The sequence below is a fragment of the Hemicordylus capensis genome, chromosome 1 (genome assembly GCF_027244095.1).
Source record: "Hemicordylus capensis ecotype Gifberg chromosome 1, rHemCap1.1.pri, whole genome shotgun sequence".
Lineage (NCBI taxonomy): Eukaryota > Metazoa > Chordata > Lepidosauria > Squamata > Cordylidae > Hemicordylus > Hemicordylus capensis.
In genome coordinates this window covers 377,232,835-377,259,007 of record NC_069657.1, presented here as the reverse complement: position 1 = coordinate 377,259,007, position 26,173 = coordinate 377,232,835, and the positions used below count along the sequence as shown (strand labels likewise).

Sequence of the window (26,173 nt, the reverse complement as noted above, 5' to 3'; positions counted from 1 at the left end):
GTCCAATCACATCTGGGGACCCACACGTTGAGAAACCCTGTTCTAGAGATCCTTACTAACATTTAGGAGCACCTACAAATTTTCTGCATGCAGAAACATGGATTCAATTGGCCATAACATGTATTGAAATTGTTCTTCAACGACTAACTCCAAAGTAATGTAGACCTACAACTCTAGCTACTAAAAAAAATAATGGAGAAATATCTCAAGAGGAACTACAATTTGTTTTCAAGGTGGGAAAAACCACTAAACATGAAATTTTCAACTGGCCCTATACAGCCTCAGCATAAGATCCATCCCATGGCTGTTGTTGGCTTTCTTATGTTTCTTTTTTAGACTGTGAGCCCTTTGGGGACAGGCAGCCATTTAATTATTTAGTTAATTTCAGCATGTAAACCGCTTTCGGAACTTTGGTTGAAAAGTGGTATATCGCCGTATTCGTAAAAATGAAATTTTCACTGAAAGAAAAAAAGGTTTTGACAAGACCAAAAATCCCAACACACACATACACAACATGAATTTTATCATGTAGAATATATGCTAAAGAGCTTCTAAAGCAAACAAAATTCCATTAAAGCATCCTACCTTATTAGATTGATGTGATTAATAAAGCCTCTACTAAGACTTCGAGCTGGCATTTGGTCTAACCATAGTACTGGCTGGTCTGGATCAGCTATCCTATAAAGACACATCAACACAGATTTATCAGTTGTATAGAGTCAGATTTAATTTTCCATATTTTTCTTCTAGAAATCTTTCTAGTTATTTATTATTTTCTATGTAAACCATTTTCATCATTTTTATTGAAAAGCAGTAGGTAAATGTTCATAGTTGTAGTATTGCTTCCTTCCATCTACAATATTAATGCTGCAAACCTATGTAACTTGTGGGACTATCTGAATGAGGTAAAACAGAAGACCCAAGAACTGAAAAGTTCTTTTTATGTGGTGAAGTGCTCACAAATACCAGAACATAAGATTATTCTTTGCAGAAGTAACAAGGCAGGAATTACAATTATCTATATTCAAACGTTCCTCTGTTCATTTCACCCGTGCTTTTTTGAGGCCTACAAATGCTCAGCTTACAGTTCTGTTCAGTATTCTTGCTAGTGATAATTAACAAAATTCATGAATTAAATGATCCAATAGATTTTTTTTTACCTTCGCCATTTCACAGCAATGTCAAACATATCTCTCCACTGCATCAGCCTGGTTTTCCCATTCATCCGTACTTTTGAGTTGACCCATGTTCTCTGCACAGCCTGCATTACTTCTAGCACAGCTAGGCCCATTGCTGAACAAATAAAGCAGGTTAATTACCAGATAAATCCAATCACATTCTGAACTGAAATGAAAACTGAGACAAGATAAAGAGATACAATGAGGACAACGACAGAACAAGGGCCTCCATTTAACAACAGTGGCTGACACCCAGACTAACATTTCAGCTGCACAAACAGGAGGAATATTTTCATCAATGCCTCTTCCCTCTTCAGCCCTTGTCCTTCCTAAAAATATGTCCCTGAGAGTTTTGCAACCTCCAGGAACATATTTTCAGGAGGCACAAAGGGCTGCAAAAGGAAGGGGAGATGGGTGGAAATCACCCCTTCCCTGTTAGGTGCACGGAACATTTTTCAGTGAACAAATCATTCATTGGGATGTCAGCCAGAATTTCATTTTTACATTTGAAGCTGCTGCCTCATTAAGTATTTATACATTATAGTAAACAGCAGCTTGTGAAACCTTAGCATTTTTATTTACAGGGTAATGTATGAATAAGCTAACTACAAACTGAAAAACAAACACATTTTACAGCTGTACTGCAATTCAACTTAAGTATCCAAGTGTAATCACAGCAAGTATCACCAAGCTTTTATTTCCATATTCAAGTCATGTTTTTCCAGCATACCTCTATGTATTCTCTTGTTTGGAAGAAATCCAGGGGTCTCGTATTGCATCAGTGAACCCAAATGATCAGCTACACATATCATCTCTTGCATTTTGGGCTTATAGGTCTCAAATTTCTGAAGCAGCACATCCCTTAAAATCATTAGCAAAGATTAAATAATCAAGATAATTTCTAGGAAGTCCTACATGGATTTTCCAGAGCAGTCAGTGGCAAGCAGAGACATTAGAAATAAGGTTTAAGATGGCCATTGCGATTGAGAATAAAGAAAGGTGTCCAATAGTTGCAGTGGAAGGGGAAAGATTGCCTGACCCCACCCATCTAGAAGAGTTTCAGCTACTGCTCCTACTCCTTCCAGCAAGAATGCTAAGATCACAACTCCCAGTGGGAGACTACTTGCTAAGCAGCTAATGTAAATGGTTTCAAAGAACATTAACTTGGTTTCCAGTAGCCTTCCATTAGCAGAAGTGTAGTGTACTATATTCAGAGTCTTCAGATTCTGTGCTTCATGCGTACATAAAATTTTCAGAAAAGTAAATATAACTGAATAATTTAGATAGCTTTTCTTTAATGAAAAAAACAGATTGAGAATCATACGCACTTTAACATTTTGAAATAATGTGGAAGAAAATATTCTCTCACATTAAGAGTGGCATTCAGATCAGAGCACTGCTGACAGAAGCTCCTTTTGTGAACCCTTGCTTGAGGACACTTTGCATGAGCTCAACTCTTCTTCTGTTTATGAAAGGAGATTCCACTATCAGTGCAGTGTTGCAGACCTGGATGTCACCAGGTAACTTCTCTTCAGAGACACATACACATCCATTCTTTAAATACAGATTCAACTGTATACCTCAAAGCAGTAAAGCCTCTTTCTATACTAAAGATTTATGATCTTGGATTATAAAACACCACTATACCCAAGTACATTAAAAAGCCACTTGCAGATTGCTAAAGATTAAGCCTGTCAATATCATTATTAAAAATTTCCAGCACAGCATGCTAAAGACTGTAAAGAAACAATTAGTCTCTCACTTTATGTGGGGCTGTAATCCTGGCTGTTCTTCGTAGTCTTCTATGAGAAAAGGAAGATTTTTGGCCCAGTGATCTTTAAACTTTCCAGGAAGATCCATATCTACATTGTATTCTGTAAGTGGAGTATCCAGGTGAGCATGTAGATAGCGAGAATATTCTGTAAAGTAAACAAACAGCCTAAACCTACTTTCTTGTAAGTTAAAGGACTTGCAGATCAAAAGGTTTTCATGTGAGGACAAACAGATTAGAACATGCCTTGCTGGATCAGGCCCAAGGCCTGGCCTATCTAGTCCAGCACTCTTGTCTCTCACAGTAGACCACCAAATACCCTGGGAAGCCACACAACCAGGAGATGAAGGCATGCCCCCTCTCCTGCCAGTGCTCCTCTGCAACGGGTATTCTACCAAGCAAAAATGTAAGCATGTATGTTGTATAAAAATCCCTGTGTGTGTCAAGCAAAAATCCCTGCTTACTTGCAAAGAGGCACCTTTTAACGTGGTGATTCTCTTTTCTTTAGCAGGGGGAGAGTAACTGGCCCCATCCACCCCCAGCACAGTACCTCCAGTGACTGTTGCTGGTGTCGATCTTATGTTTCTTTTTAGTTTGTGAGCCCTTTGGGGACAGGGATCCAACTTATTCATTCATTCATTCATTCATTCTCTTTGTAAACCAACCTGAGCCATTTTTGGAAGGTATAGAAATTGAATAAATAAATAAATAAAGAATAGCATTTATAATCATAGGTAAACTTCAAATCATCTTTCAAATTATCAGAGCCAAGATCCTTAGAAAGACTCAGCAAGAATAAGAAGAACCACATGTCCCTTTAAAAATGCTACAAGCATTATTCTTACATGTATACACATTTTAGTGCAAAATCATTAAACAATTTATTGGCTGCAACCAACCTCTGAGGTATTTCACTTTCAGGTACTCTGTACTAGCTTTCTGACCAGGCAGAGGATCATTTAGCATAACTTTAGTTTGAGATTTTATTCCTTCATAAAACTGGCCCATAGCAACATGACTGAGACCTTTCATATACTGGCACACCTCATTGTATGGCTCCAGCTGCAGGCACCTCTGGAAAATTAAAAGGAAAGAAAGAAATCTGAGACTATTATGAGTTTTCAAACAAATTATAACAGCCTTCCCCTGTTCCGTATCCCCAGCACCATATTACAGCAGGGCACAACTTCGGCCCCCCTGCAGTTGCTGGACTACAACTCCCAACATTCTTGACTATTGGCCATTGTGGCTGCAGATGATGAGTTGTTCAAAATGTTGTGCAGGCCTGTATTGGAGGGATAATGCCCCTAAACATGGAAATGTCATTTAGCTACCATGGCTAATAGCCACTGTATCCTCACCCCCCACAGGTTTGTCTATCCCCCTTTTAAAGTCATCTAAACTGGTGGCCATGACCACCTCTTGGAGCAGCAGACTGTATGGAATACACTCTTTTGTCTCGCCAAAATATACTGTTAATCAATTTCATTACATAATTCCAAATTTCATTCTAATGAGAGAAGAAAAATGTTTCCATCCACTTGCTTCACATCATTCAAAATTTTATATATCCCTATCACAATGTTTGCGTTACTCAACTTTTCTTTATACTAAAAAGCCTCAAATTCACAGAGAAGGTGCTCCAGTCCACTGATCCATTGAATCCGGTTGCTTTTTTCTGCATCTTTTCCCATCCTACAATCCTTTTTGAGATGGGGCAAGAAGAACTAAATCAAGTATTCCAAATGGGATTGCACTACAGAATTATATAAAGACATTATGATCTTGGCACTGTGTATTAAATCCCTTTCCTAACAAATCTCTATCAAGGAATTTGGCTTTTTCACTGCCGCACACATTAAGTTAACATTTTCATTAAGCAACCCACAACAAGCCTAAGATCTTTCCTGAGCAGTCATAATCAGTTCAGATGTCAGCAACATATATGTGAAGTCAGGATTTTTTGCCTCAGTGTGCATCACTTAGACTTGCTTCTAAATTTTACTGAGCTCAATGTCCTCCACCATTTTCACCTCTGCTTTCACAGGCTGCAAAAAGCAGCAAGGAGAATTGTCACTTGGAAGGTACCTATTAAAATAATTAAAACATTTTCAGGGTGAGAAGGATGAGCATACTAGCAGTGGCATGTTCCTCAAACAATCCCACTTGAAAACCAGCACCATTGCTTTAGGCAGCAGCTGTAGCAGTACTTCAAGCACTGCTGGTCTTTGTAGTGGCTGCTGCCAGACATTCCTTCCCAGAATGCACTGGGAGTCCCTGGTGCATCCTGAGAAAGAAAATGACTGACGATAGCCTCTTTAGCAGTGCTTGAAGTGATGCTGCAGCCACAATCTGCAGAGATGGAACCATTTTGCGGCGGGGGGGGGGGGGAGAGGGAGACAACAAACAAAACCTGCATTGCTAGTAATATATTTCCCCAACTCCCTGAAAATCTTTCCAATTTATGTGGGCCCACCACAAAAAGTTTCTCTCCACTTCAAAGGTTCCCAGTATTACAAAGTGCACAGGAAAACAAATTCAAACTAGAACTACTTGTAGAGTGTACCATCCCTTACCTTGAAGTTCTTCAGCGCTTCATCTAGGCTACCATGGTGATAAAGCATCATTCCCCTTAGCTGTATCGTCTGAACATGATTTTGATTTAGCATCAGTGCTTTCTGAAAGTTTTCTGTAGCAGCTTCAAAGTTCCCAAGTTCCCTAAGGAATTCCATAAAGTGATAAATGAACAGCAACAATTTCTTTTCGTAAAGTAATTCTCTAATGTGATTAACATACAAACAACCAAGGCTCTGAAAATTAATATCATATTACAGATAATTTCAACAATTTAATATTGCTTAAGATCATAAAGATAAACCAAAAATTTATCAGGAAAAATGACTTTATAATATATATGTTATTTTGACCAAGGGCAGTATTTTACTCCATATTCTTCTTTCTCCATTATATTATTGAAGGCATGTTTCGACCGAATGCTACAAGGTTTGACACAGAAATTGCTAAGACATTCAAGAAATTTAGAAGTTTAGCATAGTGCAGCCTAGCTGAAAATCTCTTCTTTCTACAACCTTTGCATTTGCAAAGAGTTTTGCAGAATTCACATTTGAGGGCCAAACAGCAGCCATCATCCAGACTAATGTTGTGTACACTGAAAAACATTTCACTTATGAAGGGTGTGTGTGTGTGGATTTTTGCTGCTCTCCCCTTCCTTTCTTTCATCCCACTGCATATATGAAACCTTTTCACTGTATGCATTTGTTTGCATGACAGCCACAGACAGAAAAAAACACCATGGTGAATATGCTTACCGATAAGCCTGTCCTAAGCTTTTATATGCATCTACAAAATCTGCTTTCTGCTTCAGGGCTTCTTTGAAAGATTCAATAGCTTCCTGTGTAAAGCACAAATAGGTGTCTGTTATCAATTATTGCTAACGAAACTATTTATGTTTATATCCCGTTCTTCCTCCAAGGAGTCCAGAGCAGTGTATATGGTTATATTTATCCTCACAACAACCCTGTGAGGTGGTTAGGCTGAGGAATAAGTGTCCAGGGTCACCCAGTGAGTTTCATGGCTGAATGGGATTTGAACCTGGGCCTCCCCAGTCTTAGTCCACACTTATATTGGGACTTAGATTATCATTAAAGTGAACTGAGAGAATAATCGTACATGAGCAAAATTGCTAATAAATTACATATGAATTAATTCAAATAATATTTCCCTAAAAACCAAAATGTTGATATGTCTGGCTAATGGTAAAGCCTATGTACAGATAGTACCCTACAAACAAGCAAACATGGATTCCTGAACGCATTCCATTTGAATCACCATAAATCTGTGATGAAATTTAGCAACCAATTGATAAGCTTAACAAAGAACTAAATTAAGGGACAGGAGAGAAGGAGGCTAAGTGCCCATAAAGTTTCTTTACACTCTTCTAAATTTATCTAATGCTTGCCAAGATTGCTGACAAATATTTTAATCATGAGCTGCAGTCATTCAAGCAGATAAAATGCAAACTGAGAAATGACAGAAAGATCATTATTTAATCTAATAAAAGTTACCACTGAAGTCTCTCGGGCACAAATAAGGCTAATTGTTATTAAAACATTTTGAATTGCTGAGTTTTCAAAAGTTTTTCTTTCCTCATTTTCAAAGTGTGTTGCAACTAAGAAAACTACAAGTAATTAGCACAAGCAGTGAAGCACTTCTAAGGCTCATTGGGGCCACATTCCGACTAACAAGACATGTGTGCTTCAAGAGACTTTGGGGGTGCAGCAGGCATCCTCGCACAACTCCTCTTTTCCAGCTAAGTGCACTCTGTTGCCTAAGAGCCCTCAGAGTCCAAAATCTGTGACGTTTCCAATTTTGAAGAGCCCATTATCCTCAACTATTGGTCACTACAGTCGGGGGTGATGGAAAGCTGAAGTTGTGCAACCCTGGTTTAATGAAGAGAGTTAAGCATGTCCTTAAACATCTACTGAAATTAATGTAATTACTTATGAAGGGAAAGGGCAACCAGACAAAGATACCCCTCCCGCTCCTCCCTAGTGAAGCTCCTTTATCCCCCTGAAAAGTCACTCCTGAGGATTGGGGAACCCCCCCCCCTTCCAAGGGTCTGGAATGCTCAGAAATGGCTTGGTACGGGGATCAGGGAGCTGCAAGAGGGACAAAAGGGTGGAGAACATAGCTTGCATAAGTACTGTTGCACTTCATTCATTCATTCATTCAATTTATATACCACCCTTCCTAAAGTGGCTCAGGGTGGTTTACATTAAAATAAAAAACACGTAATAAAACAGTTTAAAACATCTGAACCAGATTAAAACTCATTAAAATGAAAACTAGATATTATTAAAAGCCAGGTGAAAAAGATGGGTCTTCAAGGCTCTCCTGAAGGCCTCCAAGGAAGATAACCCTGTTATGAGTGTGTTCCACAACCCAGGGGTGACAACTGAGAAGGCCCGATCCCAGGTCTCCACCAGATGAATTGGTGGCACTCGAAGAGAGGGGCCCTGTGATGAGTGGTGTGCAGCTTGTAGAGAAAGGTGCTCTCTCAGGCAACCCGGACATAAGCCAGACCAATCTGGCTGACACATTTTGAACTAACTGAAGTTTCTGAACTCCATACAAAGGCAGCCCTACATAGAGCACATTGCAGTAGTCCAACCTGGAGGTTATGAATTGAGCTAGTTAGGATGCAATCCATATAGTGGGAAATCTTGACAAATTCCAGTCATTCAAAATAATTACCTTTAAAAGTCCTCTGTGAAAAAATGTTAAACCTTTGTAAAGCATAGCTATAGGCTGGTTTTTGTTCAGTTCAAGGGAATTCTGAAAGTCTTCATGGGCTGTTGTATAGTCCTGCTGGACAAAAGCAACTTTCATCAAGTGGAAAAAGTCAGTTGACCTGAAAACTACAACACAAATTACATTGAAATTGCATAATACTTGGCCTTCATCACTAGTAGTTTATAAAAATGTTAGAAACTCTGAAAAAAAGACAATGAAGCTAGTCACACAATTGCTCAAAACCAGGCTGGGCTCTCTTAGCCCGGTTTTGAGCAATTGTGAGAACCACCGGGCTTGCAGGTGAGCCCGGTGGTTCTCTGGCAGCTAGTCCGCCTAACTACCCCTCACTCTAAACAAAGTTAACGGAGTGAGCACTCCGTTAACCTTGCTTATTTGATCATATGTCAAGCAGCCGCAGCTGACACACTGGGGGGGGGAGAGGGGACCACAGGAAGGCACCACACACTCGCACGATGCCTTCCTGGGGTTTGGGGGGCTGGGGCACCGCGCAGCAGCGCCCCCTTCCCCCAACCCCCAGAGCTCCCAATGGAGCTGCGGCCGAGGGCAGGCTGGATCCACCAACCCAGCAACGAGCGACTACTCATGTGCAGGGAGAGTGGGCTAAACTCACTCTCCTCGCACAAACCCCGCCTGGCGTTTCACACATGCCATGTGAAGCACTTCAATCAATTGTATAATCATTTAACAAACTTAAGTTGTTTGTTACTAGGGAGTTACTTAATGTAGAGGGACTTGTTTCTGAGTAAACATGCATAAGACTGGGTCACAAGAAATACATTCCATCTATTCTTACAAGTATAAGGGTGGTGGTGGGGAAGACCACAGTGAATTAAAAAACTGAACTTACAAAAAGCCAAGAGAAATCCCTTAAAAATTGTTTCCACTAACCCTAGAGATATCAGCCATCCAGTTTTTGATGTAATGGTACTTAGAACTAAGTCACTGAGACAGCTTTCTATGATAATGCTAACTGTATTTTTTATTTGTGTAACAAGAATGAAATGTGGATATTTCTGCAAATGTACAGTTATTTATACATTGCATATCCTTCCTTTTAAAGTAGATACACAGCAGTTGTTATCCCCCTCAGTCTGAAATGCCCGACTCTCTCTCTTGAGCAGCCTCCATAGACTAGACGTCTTGTCTAGAAACAGGGCAACTGGGTACCAGAAGTGAGCAATCTCAGCTCCCACAAACTGTACTCTCCAGAAGGATATATATATCACTTTGCAACTTAAGACTAGCATCAAATGTAGCCCCCAAGACTGATCGCCTGTCGTAACTCATTTACTAGCAGTGTCTAACTGAAAAACTAACCTCAGAAATGAAGTAAAGAGTACCTCTGTGCCGATAGAGACGTGCTGAAGGTTTTAGCTGAATAGCTTTTGTGAGGTCAGCCAGTGCTTCGCTAATACGACCCAGAGGTGAAAGTATCTATAAATCCAAGGTAATATTTCAGCCTAGCAAATAGAAGTAATCCTTCATTTTTGAAAATAATTTTACCTTACAATATGCAACACTTAATCTACAAACAATTTGTTCTCAAAACCTACAATGAAATAAATGCATTGCTATATAGAGAAGAAACTGTACATTTAAATTGACTGGAGAATGTACACATATTATTCTACATGAATTTTAACCTTTAGAAACCAATCCAAGACTTTTTTATTCTGCCAGGCATTTTGGGACAGAGAGGTTGGGGTGAAATCCAGTGCTAGGATTTTGTGGGGAATTCTAACATTTTTCCATTTTAATTTGGGGCCTTTAATTTTATTTTGCAAGCTGCTTTGGGAGCTTCTTGAAGGAAGAGGCAAGTGATCAATGAAGTAAACAAAAATAAAAAGGTAAAAGGTAAAAAAGGTATATTTGGGTACATTGAAATGATGTATTTTTTCCTAGTCAATTCCAAGTTGATCAACTGCATTTACAAAAATTCTGGTTACCCCTGTTATCTAATAGAAACTTTCTATACATAAAGAAATACACAAAATGCTACATAAACAAATGCACAGTCAATGACATGCTCATATACTTTAAAGAATATATATAACCACAAGTTCATTTCAATTGTTCAGTTTGATTACACAATGGGCCAGGTCCAGCAGGGTTGCAGAGAGGTGGCCTGTGGCAAACCATAGTCTTGGGGCCCTTCACCCCACGCCCCTGTTCCAGTTCTGTCAGTAAAAATAGTAATAGTATGCTGAGGGCCCTCAGGGCTTCCCTGCTCGCTGCACCCATGTGGTTGAGATGATCTCATTCAGGAACATGAGCTGAGACCACATGCCTCTCCCTCCCATTTCCTCTTTACACTGTGTACTGCCAAGAATTCTGACTTGTTCAACCATGTGGCTTGTGCAAAGCTGGAACTTAGTTTAATTCTGGCATATAAGCCTGGATCTGAAACCAACATCAAACTGTGGTTGCCCATCCTGGCTTGTAAGTCAGAGTTAAAGCACAGCTCCTAGATTTGCATCAGCTGCAGAGCCTTCATTTAATACAGTAGATTTGAAACATTTTGGTTGCACAATGGAACTAAGGAGTCTGTAGGCTTGGCTCGCATTCCCAACCAAACAAACCATGATTTGTGAAATGTCCCAATATTTCTGATTAAACAGGGCCCAATATTTCTGATTAAACAGGGTTTGCAAATGTAGTTTTGGCATCAAGACATTTCACAAATAAAAACATTCTTAATGTTTTGATAATTATAAGCCTGTGTACATAGTTAGTTGACAGTTGTGTGTCTATGTACCTCAAATCTTTAATCTTAATCATGTATTTTCATGAATATTACAAGTATATTTTCCTTCGATCATATGACTAAACTAAAGGAGAGAAAAGAGGTGCATTGTTTTAAGATGAGAAGTATCAGACATGTAGAATGGTCAGAAGGTAAACAAACAAAAACAAAAAGGATGTATAAAATATTAAAATTAACAAGTCTTTAAAAGAAAAGAAAAAATACCTCTGCTCGCTGTTCAAATACTTCAGGGTGATCTGGTGCCAGGCTAATTACTCTGCTCAGCTCAAACAAAGCAAGCTCTGCATTTTTAATATCCTTGAAAAGGGGTGCGTGGGGAGGGAGAAAAATGTAAGCAGCAGTAAATACCTAGTATTTATAAGATTAAGCTAACCATTATTAGATGGCACAGTGTCAATAGTAAATCATAGTTATTGCTTTCATCTATTCTATATTTTGAAGGATTTGTTTGTCTGAAACAGTCATACTTCCCGATGACACACAGATACCAAATTTTGCATACGCAATCCTGCCACTGAAATTAGCTGAATGCACCAATTTACAGACCAGAATGTGCTCAATGAAAATTTAATTTTTAAAGCTTTATTGAAGGAATTCTGCAGATCATACTTCCAGATTACCTACAGATGACAAATATAGCATGAACAATCCTGCCACTTAAGTTAACTGAATGCACCACTTTTTATACTGGAATATGCCCAGGGAAAGATTTAAATACTTTTTTGGTATTTTTAATAAGAAATTCAGAATATAATCATATTTTAACTGTTATTGTTCTCAACATATTTTTAACACTCAATAATCAGATCAATAATTCCAAAATGACATCCTTCATTTTGGAAGATCTTTCAAAAGATCTTTCTCAGATTCACATTTACTGTGATGCAAATATACCATATATGGTAACTGGTCAATAAAATGAATAATGTTTGAAGCTGAAATCCTAAAAATTTAAAACTGCGTTTTTAGTGTCCTTTTGCAAGCACACTAATAAAAAATCCTATGACATATACAGGTGGTCCTCGAATAGCAGTTTTGCCATTTGCGAGCCATTTCCCTATATACCAATTTATTTATTGTGGAGAGGGGTAGTATTGGTTATTCTTGGTTTTCTACCCCAACTAAATTGGCATACAGTTAAAATAGTCACTCTCCCCACTTCTTAGTAAGTGCGCAGGGAAATTTAAAGAAGCGTCACAAGAGGTGCACGCTGTTGCATCCACTATTGCTTCTTGCACCACTTCTTTAAACCTCCTTAAGTGTCAGCTGAGAAGCAGGAAGAATGGCTATTTAAACTTCACACCTCTCCCCACCACGCAGCTGGCATGTGGGCAGATGTAAAGTTTAAATAGCTGCTCTTCCCACTTCTCAGCTGACAGATGGGGCGGTTTAAAAGTTTAAATAGCCACTCTTCCCACACAAACTGTTCCATGAAGCCTCGCCACAAGGGCAAATTGTTCAGATAAGGAACCTAACCCCATTTGGGGGTTAAGTCAAGCACTTTGATATTGCAGTTTCTACAAACATTACCCCCGTGATATTACAAGATTTCGTTTCTTGAACCTCCTGGCTTACATTTCTTGAACTATCCTAGCAGTGTAATCTATGCAAAATGTATTTGCCTGATCCATGTCACCTACTAGTCATGGAATATTTTGATGTGTGCCAAGAGAAATAAACTGTTTATGCCATAAATATTAGTTTAGCAAATCCAACATCATGGTGAAATTGAAATAGCTCCTCTGTCAGTGCTCATTTTTTTCAGTGTCCATCCTTAATAGTTTGGTGAACTCTTTCAGCATCATAAGCAGGGCAGACAGTGGTTGATGGAGGATGGAGAGCACACAGCTATGACTATCCTCATACACAGTACACCGGCCATTTATTGCAGCCTGCCTGGTTTCATGGCCAACATGCTGCAAAACCAGGGGTTTAATCCTGCAGCTGTCAGTCTACAACGTGGGGTTGCATAACACCCAACGTAGGGCTTAATTTAACATTACAAGAGACACAGAGTTGCCAATCCATCTCTTCTTCCTTTCCTTACAATGTCTAGGTAGACAAAACACATGATGTGATGTAATTGCATTGCACATTGCCATATTCCAGATCAAACGGATTCTGGGTAGAAATCCAGTGGGCAGCTACAAAACAAAACTGACAAAAGTAGTGTTTTTACTGAGAAAAAGCGAATGTGTAACACAAATATAGAAATATGATTATTTTCTATGGCAACATTGTGCCCATTTTGAATGTACTGGAATCAGGGAAGCAAATTTATTAAGTCAAAAGATTCACCCACAAAGCTCATCTGAGACGTATTATGGGCAGTATTTTGCATTTCTCTTTGGACTTCTGTCAAGCCAGCCTGCTATGAAAATATTCCTGGAGACTGGCTAACTGTACTACCTGGCCTTCTTGCTAACTCATCTTGTGTTCAGTCTCCAGATTAATTAGCTAATTGTTGACTGGAAAACTTCAAACAACTGCTTGCGAAGATTGCTCAGACTTCACATGGATTTGAAATTACACATCAAACACCATGGGATATGTTCAGTTATGAGTTTAGTGAATCTATTTCTGTGGACATAAACTGCATATATATTTGGCTCTCTGACACAGCTCACGGGGGAGAAAACTGTTTTTATAAGTACAATCTAACAGTTTCTACCGGCTTCCAACTGACATCTCAAACTAAGTTCATATGCTAGATTTTGTCCTAAATACATCTCACTTTTAATTTTCAATTTTGCCCTGGGTTATTTTGAATATGTAACATTTACAAAAGCCTTCTGCTATATAACAACACATTATTTTTTGCTATAGACACAGAAACAGTTTGGAAAGCCGTCTGGGGTAATTAAGGAAGACATATCTACAACTATGCCAGGTTTACTTCCAACTCTAGCAGAACCCCTTTCTACCCAATTCAGAATAATGGAGTGGGGGAGTCTGTGGTCAAAGAAACACCTTTCAGTCCTGTTCTTTAAAACTATGCAAAAAGAGGTCTGTTGTACTGGGAGGTTAAATGAACATATTTCCAGACACACCAGTATAGACTGGAAAGTGCTTTCCCTAGAGATTACCACACATGCCACATTTCAGAGACTTCAGATAATGTAGCTCACATACCTCCAAGCTCTCTCTGCAACTATGGGAATTAAAATCTGCTTTAAAAAGCTCATGATTATAATGGACCAATTCAGATGTATTGCAGAGCCAGTATTAAATTCTGGCTTCGTGCTATACCACCAAGTCTCAGGAATGCTATCCACCTCCCCTGCCCATGACAGTGGGAAAAACTATTACAGATTAGGAACAGGAACACAGCAGAACTAATCTTTACACCTGTATAGTACTGAACAATTTGAGTTTGAGATCCAAAATAAAACCAGACCTGAACCAGAGATTTAGCTTGGGTTCAGACCCCGGCTGGGGTAAGGCAGAATCATTCATTCGAGAGATTAATGATCCTGGCTTGTTTCTAACCAGAATCAGAAGTAGAATTCATCTAACTTTCATGTTGGCAGGGAAGGGAGGAGCACATCACTCCCGAGGCTTGAGGATGATGCATGAAGCCAAGATTTACCAGTCCAATGTGTCGAATTCTGTACTATGTACCTTTTTGTATACTGAAGCTGTGAATGATGCATGGGAAAGTCCTGGGCAGTTTATAATATAGATAATTTGGATAACAAGAATATCTCAAAACCATGTATCTGGCAAGCATCCTTAATCTAAAACCCAGATAAGAGGAAAGCATATGGATTTAAGCCACTTTAGCCCATCAGCTCAGGCAGGATATATCCGCTTATACTCTCTCTCTTTCTAAGACTACTCCAGTGTTCAATTATTCTTGCCTCCAGAAGTGATAGCAATTAGATAAAACAAGAATTCAAATCAATTAGCCCATTCCTTTTTGCTAATATATTGATGTAGAACAAAACACGCTGCACAACAATCTGTTCTAGCATTCACAGCCATGATTTAGATGACTTTGTGGAATTAGCGAGAGCAACACTGCTGCCAAGAGATGGAGAAATGAGACCTTCCCTAAGATTAAAAAACCCCTGTTACCCTGTCTTCCTTGACTACACAAACCTTTGCACATGTAACTATACAGATAATCTGACAGCTAGGTATCCCATAGCAATTATTTACCATTCATCCTGAGGTATTTGTGATTTAGATACTAGCCTCAGCCATTTACATTCAATGCCAGAATAAAGACTAAATATTCTAATTCAGTTAGGCCTGAATCTATTAATCTTAAATCTATTGATGCAAATGTTGCATATATTATTACTATTGTTGTGTGCAGTTTCAGAAATGTTAGATACTCACATGCAATCCTTTTTTCCCATATGCTATCCCCCGTCCATAAATTGCACTAACAAGATCCGGTTGTTCCTATTCAGAACAAAAGAAAATTTCAATTTACCTAATACAGGTGGACCTCGCTATACGTGGCACCGCTATTCGTGGTTCTACATATCAGCGATACCAAACTAGGCACCTGACTCTGGCATACGCAGAACACAAAGGGTTATGTTCCATGAGGTCAGGGTGGTTGGAAATTACCTCCGAGGTCATTTCTTGTTGCCATTTTGGGAGCAGGAGCCATTTTATGGCATATTTTTTAAAAGCAACCATTTTTCCTGCAATTTTTCTTAGACAAATGCCCAGTTTGGGACTTGAGAGAGGAGGCATTCCTGGAAGACTGGAGACCCACAGAGCACAATAGGACACTTTGTTTCTCGATTTCCCTCTATTCTTTGCCTTTTTCCCCAGCCTCCAGGAACCTAACCCCCACCCCACTCCCATTCTCTTTGCTGCAATGTCCTGCTATCTGCATTCCGATATCTGCAGTTCCACTGCAAAATGGACCCCCCCCCCACATAACAGGGTTCACCTGTATCTTAACAGTGAACTCAGTAAGCGTCATTCCCCAACACAAGCAAAGATTCAGAGACTGGCATGCATACTAGAGGTGTGCACAGGCTGGCAGTAGTGATTCATTCCGAATCCGGTTTGACCGCTCCCTGAACTGGTTCGGTCAAACCGAGCAGCGGGGCTGGTCTATTATTATTATTATTATTTTGATTTCTATACCGCCCTTCCAAAAATAGCTCAGAGCAGTTTACAAAGAGAAACAATAAATAAATAAGATGGCTTCCTGTCCCCAAAGGGCTCACATTCTAAAACAAAACATAAGACACACACCAGCAACAGTCACTGGAAGTACTGTGCTGGGGGTGGACAGGGCCAGTTACTCTCCCCCTGCTAAATAAAGAGAATCACCACGGTAAAAGGTGCCTCTTTGCCCAGTTAGCAGGGGTCTAACCACTGAACTGGCTCAATGTGCTTCACAAGTGAACCACTCAAACTGGCCTGGTTTGCGGCGGACTGGTTCTATCACGAACCAGTCCATACACGCCCCTAATGCATACCATACATGTATGCATGCAGATGTGCATTTCTAAGAGTTTCCTTTCAACTCTTGCATGCTTTAAAAAAAACCAATTTGATGGATAGTTTTGCATAGGAATTGTTTAAAAATGTAAATTACTGTTGGAGTGAATATATTTTTAAAAAATGTTCCCTTCAAATATTATACCTTGCAGTTGCTAGAACTCCTCCCAAAAAGGAAAGATGGTCTCAAAATGATGCTCAAAGTAGAAAAATGTTTTATCTTTGAAATAAAGATGCTGCAATGATTAAAATAAGATTTTTTTTGCCCCTAAAGCTGGTGACAGGGTGAAATGCATTGCGCACAGCAAAATAAAATTATTTTACTTTTAACATCATTTTGAGGCTTCCACTTCCCCTTTGTTGATCTCCAATTCTTCTGGTATGGCCCTTCTCTTTTTTTGTTTCTGCATTGCTCATTTCAGACCATTGCAGCCAAAAACCTTATTTCATGTATTTCAAATATATTTTACTGTACACTATTTTAATATAGTTGTACATATTATTCATATTCTGTATGAAAAACAGACTGTGTTCAGCTCCTGTTTTAGGTCACACTTCAGTGAGGGAACCTCTCTGGACCCGGCATGGAGTGGTGGTGGGACTGGAAGAAATGGGACTAATCCCAGAGCAGCTAGCTCCATGACAGTATGACTCCCACACTGGCCATCAGCTTTAGGCTACTTTGAGGGGTGTGACCTGGGAAAGGGAGAGAGGGGGAACTTCTTCCCTTTGGTCTGCTCTTAGGCCATAAATTAAGGGCCCAGTCCAGATACTGACCAATACTTCCCTTTCCTGCTCCCTCCCTTCCTATTCCACTGTTGTTAATACTCCATAGTCTCTTTGCTATGGACCGACTGTCAGTCACTGTTTGACAAAGATGGGAAAGAATTTCCCCAAGTTCCTGACTAGCTACAGAGTTTTTGCTTTCCTACTAGCAAATGTTTGTTTTGGGGATTGTTCCCGTGATATTGCTTTAATTTGCCAATCACAATCAGCTATTTTTGGTGCAAAGCAAAGCATTGGGCTTCTTATGCCCACTGCAGCATATAACCACTTATGCTCAAGAGACAGAATACACCACTGTAAGCTTCAGCAAGCTCTGCCTCAGTCTTCTGCTTCCCTCTGAAACGTTATGTTCCATAATACATTTTCAAATACGTTTTAGGCAATGCAGGCAGGCTAAGCAGTTTCCACCTTCTGTCTGTTCTTCACCTTCACCTTCTGTCTGTTCTTCACCTTCACCTTCACCTTCTGTCTGTTCCCAAGGTAGGTGTTCTACCTTGGGAACTCCATTATGGAATAACCATTTTAAAAAGGAGACACACTTTACCTGGAGCATTGTTGAGAAGTGTCGTATAGCTTCATCATAAAGGCCACTGCCAATCAATACATATGCAATAGCTGTCAAAATAGTGTTAATAATTACTTAACCTTCATTAAAAACTTCAGTGAATTCCATGTTTGTCATACATATATAAGAATAGATGAATAGCACCAATGAACTAAACAAAGTATACTTAATTCCAAAACCCTAGTTTCCTAAATCAGCAACCTGTCAAATGCTTATATGGCATGATCAACACCAAATAGTTTCAAAATTTAGTATATGCAATGTGCGCTTTGTAAAAAGTTGCTCAAAGCTAGAAACTATTAATTGCATCACTATACAGTTTATAAACATAATTTTTATTTTGCACTGGACTAACTGGGGGGAAAAACCCCTTCCCACCCACAATCTTTCTGTACTCCCCAGTGTACAGGAGTCCCCAGGGTCTCTCCAAAAGCTCATGCCACAATAAATAGTTGGACTCTATAGAATTGTAGCCAGCAAAAGTGGCAGGAACCAATTCTGAAATGGTTAGAGTGTGGGACTAGGACCGGGGAGACCCGAGTTCAAATCCCCATTCAGCCATGATACTTGCTGGGTGACTCTGGGCCGCTCACTTCTCTCTCAGCCTAACCTACTTCACAGGGTTGTTGTGAGGAGAAATATAAGTATGTAGTACACCGCTCTGGGCTCCTTGGAGGAAGAGCGGGATATAATAAATAGATAGATAGATAGATAGATAGATAGATAGATAGATAGATAGATAGATAGATAACCCTCCCTACATGATCCAAATTGGAGATGGTGGGGCAGAAGGAATTCAATACTTGTTTTAGCCCATGCTACTCCTTAGCCAACAAGTAGCCAAAGTCTTAGTTCTCCATTCCATCCTGGAAGCCTCGCCTATGGCTTCAAATGATTATAGTAGGCATCACCTTCAAATGATTATAGAGGCAACACACAAACCCCCACCCTGCTCTTCCAGAATGTAATTGTGAGGAGCAGCTTGATCCTGCGATTCAAGCAGGCAGGCAGGCAGGCAGAAAGCACACACACACGCACACCTACTCCAGTAAGTCTATCCTCTAAGTATATCTGTATGAAAATAAGAGCAGCTTCCTAAGGTTATTAAGATAGAGTTGAAGAGAGAGAAAAATGTTGCTTAAGATGCTTGTGAACATAATGTAGGAAAAGTAGCGCACACTGGTCTAGTCCCAGGGAGAATGCACTTAGGCAGCAAAGTCCTAGATACCCTCGGGAGACTTTCTTTAAAAATTCACACATGATCACTTCAATAATATGTTTACCATCATCTTAAAAGCACAGAACTTTAAAAGCATCATTGAAAGCAAGGGTCTGAAATTCCATTTGTGTTGAAAGCAAACTGCTCCAATGATAGGGAGATGGAGAAATATCACTAGCATAAAAGGTAGAGCAACAGCAAGCGTGAGAGGCTAGATTTACATGTAAACGTCCGAGTTTATTTTTCACCTGTATGGTTCTTTCTCTTAAGGATGTGCACGGAACTGGTCCAACGGTCCTTTTCTGGAGCTCTGAACAAGTTCCATTGACCGCTGTCTGAACTGGTTTGAACATGTGCGTGTGTTGGGGGTAACTTTAAGAGTCCGGGAAGGCCCTGCCTACTAGAGATGTGCATGAACCAAGTCGGAGGTCTATTCACAGACTGCCGAACCAGTTCGAAAGACCAGTGTCTGAGCCGGATTGAAGGTGTGTGGCAGGGTAGATTTAAGGCACAGTGAAGGTGTTCTTACCTCCCCCGCCGTATTCCCCCCCTCCAGAGCTGCTTCCAAAACCACTGTTGCGGGGCAGCTGTATACCTTCTTGCCACCCTGGACAGAGTAATACCAAAAGTGGCCAGCGCATATGCATGCATCACGCATGTGCACATGTGCTGGCTACGGATGTGCATGAATCGGTTTAGCATTCTATTCCTAGAATGCTGAACGAGTTCGGAAACCCCACTTTCGAACCGGTTCAAGCGTGGGGAGGGTGCCCTCACCTCCCTCGTCACCTGTCCCCCTCTGGCGCTGCTTCAAAAACCACTGGCATAGGACGGCTGTATACCCTCTTGCTGTCCTGGTCAGTGTAAAACTGAACATGGCGGGCACATGTGCAGGTTTTTGAAGCAGTGCCGGAGGGGGAAGCACAGTGGGGGAGGTAAGGACACGCTCCCCGTGACTTAAAGTGACCCCTGCCTCCTAGGTGTGCACAGAACCGGTTCCATGCAGACCCTTAGCGCTGGCCACTTGCAATATTACGCTGACCGGGGTGACGGTATACGGCCGCCTGGCAACAGTGGTTTTGGAAGGAGTGCCGGAAGGGGCGACACGGCAGGGAAGTTAAGGACACCCTTCCTGTGCCTTAAAGCTCCCCCCCCATCCCCCAGGAATGCACGGAACTGGTTCCATACACATCCCTACTGCCTACCTGCCAGCCCTCGCCCCACTGCTCTTCCTCATGCATGTCAGCACATGTGTGTCAGCCATTTGTGTGGCAACACAGAACGGGATGCAGGGAGAGGGAATGAGACAACTTGCCGCGGCCAACTGGCTGCCGGTCAATTGGACACAGCCAACTCGCCACAGGGAAAACTCTCTACAGTGATCAACACAACTCCCCCCTCCCCACAAGACCGTCCTGTCACTTTGGCTTTTGATCCGGAGGGGACAAGCGGAGGGAGGCGAGAGCAACCTAAATTTCCACCTACCACCCACCCAAGCATGTCTTTCACGTTCTGCAGTGGAAAGAAGAATCTCTCTGCATTCCTACCTGTGGAATGAGATATTTCTCCATCTTCCTATCATTGGAGCAGTTTGCTTTCCACACAAATGGAATTTCAGACCCTTGCTTTCAATGGTGAAATATCATGAGAAGTGAAATGTCAGGTGAGAAGCCTGCACCAGAGCTTTAGAGCAGGTGGGCTGCCATTTTCCTCCTCATATGGCCCCTTTGCAGGTCTCCCCAAAGCAGCAGCAGACCTTGCTGCTGAGTTCTCTTATTAAAGCAGACTACCTCACGTGTATCCCAGGGATATTAACAGAACACTTGGTGGATCTGGTGTGTAGTTGAATTTTGAATTGTTTAGCAAAACTCTTAGGAGGAGCTTTCCTGGCCAAGGTGTGTGTTCATGTTGTATTGTTGTTTTTCAATTATCTGCAGGAAAGTACAACTCACTGCACCCTATGGCCCAGCATAAAACTGCTTACATGGCAGAGAAGATATCAAGATGCCACACCAATCATTCATGCTGCAGGATTGTACAGACTGTTAGGATTTTATCTATTGGAGTGCAATTCAGCAAGGCAGGCTGCAGCAGTAAGTAGCTCAGAATCTTGCCCGACACCCTTTACTAAAATAAAGCTCATCTTTCACAGCACATTGTGATGATGATGATGATAATAATAATAATATAATTATTATTTATTTACACAGTCAGACAGGTGTTATTGACTGGTTTGTTTTATCCAGACATCGAGTCCTTCCCAAGGACCTGGGATGGCTGAATTTTATTATCAATGTTGTTGCTGTTATAGATATTGTCACAGAATATAGGCTGTTCCCAGTAAAGTTGCTTTTTGTAATTGGCTGATGGTGATCATCTGCTTCTTCTTCTTCTTCTTATTATTATTATTATCATCAGAAAGATGTGAAAACAGCTATGGCCACCAGATGCATGTGAACACTTTGGAACTATAATTGCAAAAATAAATATAAAAATGCAAAGCTCAGGCTGCGGGCTGGAAGGAGGCAAGGTCTACTTAAAAGCAACCATGATTCTCAATGGTGCTTGTGTTATGGTTGAGAGAAGTGACAGCTGTGCCATGGGCGTGCTTGTGCTTTAACCTAGCAAATGATGGCACTGTAAGACCCCACAACTCATTCCCCACAGCAGCTGCCGTTTTGCTCTGTGGCTCACTGAGATGGGGCGGGTGGGGGAGGCGGGCTGGGAGAGCAGCGATGTGGGCTCTACCCATTTTGAGTCAAACGGCCCTTCTCTGGAGGCAACTTGCCAGCCTCACTGAGAAAGATGCAACTCTCCTGCAAAACGGAGCTTCTTCTGACAAAACCAAGGGGCAGGAGGGGGGCTGGGAGGCTCTCTGTCCAAAGCAGAAGGGGCACCCCGAGAGCCCTCCCTGCAGCTTCCGCTCGGCGGACAACACATCTGCCTCCCCACCCACCCCCTCCACATGCCCATCCTGTTACTTTGGCTTTCGATCCGGCACAGGCGGCGCTGCCGCTGCAGGCTTCTTGCCCGCCACTTGCTCATTTGCAACAAACCCCATTCTAGGAAAGAAAACTCTGTTGTGCGTAAAAGGTTTTGCAAGCTTTCTCTCGGCCGGGGGGGGGGTGCTGACTTCCTCTCGCCTCCCTCCCAATCAAAAGCCAAAGTGACAGGATGGGCTTGTGGGGAGTAGTTGTGTTGTTGCTTTGGGGAGACCTGCAAAGGGGCCATATGAGGAGGAAAATGGCAGCCCGCCTGCTCTAAAGCTCTGGTGTAGGCTTCGCACCTGACATTTCACTTCTCATGAGGCACAACCCCACAGGTAGGAATGCAGAGAGATTCTTCCTTCCACTGCAGAACATGAAAGACATGCTTTGTTGGGTGGTGGGTGGAAATTTAGCTTCCTCTCGCCTCCCTCCCGCTTGTCCCCTCCAGATCGAAAGCCAAAGTGACAGGACGGGTTTGCGAGGGGAGAGTTGTGTTGTTCCCTGCAGCGAGTTGGCCGTGTTCAATTGACCGGTGGTGAGTTGGCCACAGCAAGTTGACTGCGGCCAGTCAACAGGGAGAAACGCTGCTATCCCACGTGCCCACTTCTGGAGAGTGTGCCAGTGGGAGAAAAGCAGCAGGCTGGAGGCTGGCAGGTAGGCAGCACTTTTCCTGCTTCTTAAAGTTATGCCCCCACCCTCCCAGGAGTCCATGGAACCAGGCCCTTGCACATCCTTGCTCGCTCTGCAACACAGGCTAGTACAAGCCTAAATAGGTTAATGTGCCTATTTGGGGTAAACATGTCCAAAACGACATTCTACCCTAAAATATTGCTGCATAAAATTTAGATGGCATCAGCTTAACAATGAAGAATTTCAATTAAAAATACAGGATACAAACATAATTTTGTGACAGGTACATCAACTTAATTTTATTCTGTGGATAGTCATCACAGTGGGTTGAATCCACAATTTCCCCTGCTCTAGAACAGGGACTCATTGTTCCAGCATAAGGAGAACTGAGGATATCACCTAGTGATTAAACATTAAATTAGTATTAAGTCCCAGCATCATTGTTTTCAGTACATCGTAAAGTGCTCATTAGGTACTATAAACTGCTATTTATTTAGTTATAGACAATACATAGTATCTCTTACCTAACTCTTCGTTTGTATTGCCATCATCTGTGGCAAATGGAAATCTCTTTTGTTCTGCAAGCAATTTTGCTTGATTCTGTAAAATATTTATCAAGTTAAACTGGAAACACCAAAATAAAGATAAAGGGTGTGATCCACCAAAACATAACACAGTTAAGTCTCAGTTATTTCTAATGGGAGAGCGTTAGGCATATGATTAATTTTCTTACTGAAATCAAGGTAATGACACAATCCTTAACTTTGGCTGGATGACATACAAAGTATGTATGCTATCAAAATTTAGAATTAGATAATGTAATGCTTGAATTCTCAGAAGATTTGGATTCACAAGTATCTGTAGAACAACATGGGGTGTTTTTTTTCCCCCAAAAAACAAACAAACCAATTGCTTATACAGTTTCAATTCATTCATTGTGCTAAGTGCTATTTGTCTCAATATCTATATTCTTCAAATAGTACAAGTAATCAAATTTAAATTTCACCTGCATCTATATAGTCATAAAATAAGACTCGAGATCTAGACATCAACAATGAAGTTAAATAAATTTCATTATCACCCAGGATGACTAATATCGTAAGTAAAACAAAATAGCTTCTATATTACCAAAGATCTATCAGCATTCTTCTTTACTACACAGTAAATAGCTAAACATACCAGAAGTTTTTCAGTATTCAGAGAAAGCAGGGATTCACAAGATGAAGGCTCCCGTAGTTCACAGTCTGACTCATGAAAGTGCAAAAAAGAAGAGTCTAAAATGGAAATGTTTTCACTGTTAATTGGTATGCTCACCTAAAAATAGCTGAAGTAAAATTGAAATGAAGAAAAAAACAGTGCTAATTCTACAATTTTCTACAAAGAAAATTTCTGGACTAATATCTTTATAAAAGACTGAACTTATATAAAATAAGGAGGAGGGGAGAAAAAGGAGGAAGAATTGAGGACCATCACAGGAAACTGGAGAAAAAAAGAACAAGGGAATTTATAACAAGTCTTGTCACATGGTAAGAAACCATGTAGGCTGAATACATGGAAGAGGACATGACAGTTGTTCTGCTCCCCCAACCCATGGTTCCCAACTACGTGAAAATTCTTGTATCATCCTTTCTTCTTCTATTAATCCACAACTGGAATGCAGTCTGCTCTTTCAAGAATATTCTCAAGATTTATAACAACCTTCTTCTTCCAACAATCAAGATAACTGATCAAGATAACTGATCAATCAAGATAACAACCAACAAGTTGTTCTGGTAAGAACGAATCTGCCTACTTTCTTTTCACTATAATTTTAATTGATAATTACGAACTTTTGCTCAAACATTCACAAGTCCACGGTCTTGAATTGGGGCGGAATACATCATCAAAAACTACACCATGGAGGTGTCCTTTTGTGCCACTCACTAAAACTGCACCAAATTTGGTCCTAATCAGTTGGGAGGTCTACAAGTTAGCCCGCTTGCACCTCAAATGTTCATGTATCCGCCATCTTGAATCAGGGTGGGTGACATCATTACAAACTACACCATTGGGCCACCCCTATGTTTCCCTACAGCTGTGCTAAATTTGGTTCAAATCGGTTAGGCAGTTCATAATTTAGTGCAGTTACTCCTCAAACATTCATGCATCCACCTTCTCAAATGTTAGTGGATGACATCATCACAAACTATGCCGTTGAAGTGTCCCTATGTGTCAGATGGTCCATGTTAGCCCACTTGTGCCTCAAATGTTATGAGTCCACCATCCTGAATTGGGGTGGATGACATCATTACAAACTATGCCCTTGAGTTGTCCCTATGTGTCACTCACTACAACTGTACCAAATTTGGTTCAAATTGGTTAGACAAACATTTACATGTCCACCATTTTGAATCAGGGTGGGTGACATAATCACAAACTATGCCGTTGAGGTGTCCCTATGTTCTCTGCAGCTGTAGCAAATTTGGTTCGAATCAGTTAGGCAGTTCAAAAGTTAGGCCCCTTACACCTCAAACGTTTATACGTCTGCCATCACAAACTACACCACTGAGGTGTCCCCTACATGTCACTCATTACAACTGTACCCAGTCTTGTTCATATTGGTCGAAGTACCACAAAGCTGACGGAGGGGACACACAGACATGCTGAGTGATCTCATAAGCTTACTTTCCTTAAGGAAAGCAGGCTAAAAAATCAGAGTTGGAAGGATCCTTGTGTTAGGAGGTCAAGAATTGGGCCCTTATGCACCCACCAGTGTTCCCTCTAATAGAGATTCCCAGATGTTGTTGACTACAACTCCCAGAATCCCCAGCTACAATGGCTTTTGCTTGGGGATCCTGGGAGTTGTAGTCAACAACATATGGGAATCCCTGTTAGAGGGAACACTGTCACCCACCGCAGTGCACTCCTAAAGGAGATGTGCAGTCAGAACTTGCCTGCCCACAGGCTGGTCCAGGAGGAAGGCAGTGTTCATCACTGCAACCAGAAGTATCATGGGGAGACTAGTGAGGAAGGAGAACAGCTGCAGCTCACCGCCTTAGAAGCCTGGACCGGGCACAGGTCTTTTCAGCATCCTGAAAAGAGGTTTCCACTATGGAAGCTTAGCTCCCAAGACCTCAGGGCAAGGCAGCCATAGCTCCCCTGTCACTCACTCACTCACATCCTGCATTCTTGACCTCTGCACTGACGCCAGATCAGTATTTATTATATACCACCCTTCCAAAAATGGTTTAGGGCGGTTATGCCTTTTGGATAACCCTAAAGCTCCAGTGTCAACATCCTTCCTCCATTTCAGAAAATCCAAGATTTTGTTAATAGCTAACCACCCTGAAACCCAGTATTCTCCACCACACACAACCCTCAGTAACGATTAAACCCAGAGCAGCCTTTCTGGAGCACATAGTCCTCCTTACAAAAAGCATCCTTTAACCCTACAAAACTGGCCAGACAAAGCCCTTCCAACACATGCA

General features: G+C 41.1%; 1 protein-coding gene across 9 annotated transcripts in view; it reads right to left on the bottom strand.

The window, feature by feature from the left end:
* TTC13 (tetratricopeptide repeat domain 13) overlaps positions 1-26,173 on the bottom strand; it is a 57,154-nt gene that overhangs the window by 26,670 nt on the left and 4,311 nt on the right. For 4 of the 9 annotated variants that reach the window (XR_008316630.1, XM_053298118.1, XM_053298124.1 and 1 more), the window contains exons 2-15: positions 23,886-23,980; positions 23,231-23,306; positions 17,850-17,920; positions 15,392-15,457; positions 11,252-11,344; positions 9,624-9,717; positions 8,224-8,387; positions 6,279-6,361; positions 5,526-5,667; positions 3,849-4,023; positions 2,941-3,097; positions 1,909-2,039; positions 1,161-1,293; positions 586-678 (exon numbers count right to left, since the gene is read on the bottom strand). Coding sequence is in view for 8 of the 9 variants with exons in the window: in XM_053298118.1 (XP_053154093.1) it covers positions 586-678; positions 1,161-1,293; positions 1,909-2,039; positions 2,941-3,097; positions 3,849-4,023; positions 5,526-5,667; positions 6,279-6,361; positions 8,224-8,387; positions 9,624-9,717; positions 11,252-11,344; positions 15,392-15,457; positions 17,850-17,920; positions 23,231-23,306; positions 23,886-23,980 (1,573 nt within the window). In the remaining variant the exon portion in view is untranslated. Of the gene's footprint in view, positions 1-585; positions 679-1,160; positions 1,294-1,908; positions 2,040-2,940; positions 3,098-3,848; positions 4,024-5,525; positions 5,668-6,278; positions 6,362-8,223; positions 8,388-9,600; positions 9,718-11,251; positions 11,345-15,391; positions 15,458-17,849; positions 17,921-23,230; positions 23,307-23,885; positions 23,981-26,173 lie in introns of all 9 variants that reach the window. The other 5 variants (XM_053298176.1, XM_053298167.1, XM_053298138.1 and 2 more) reach the window with 3 other exon arrangements.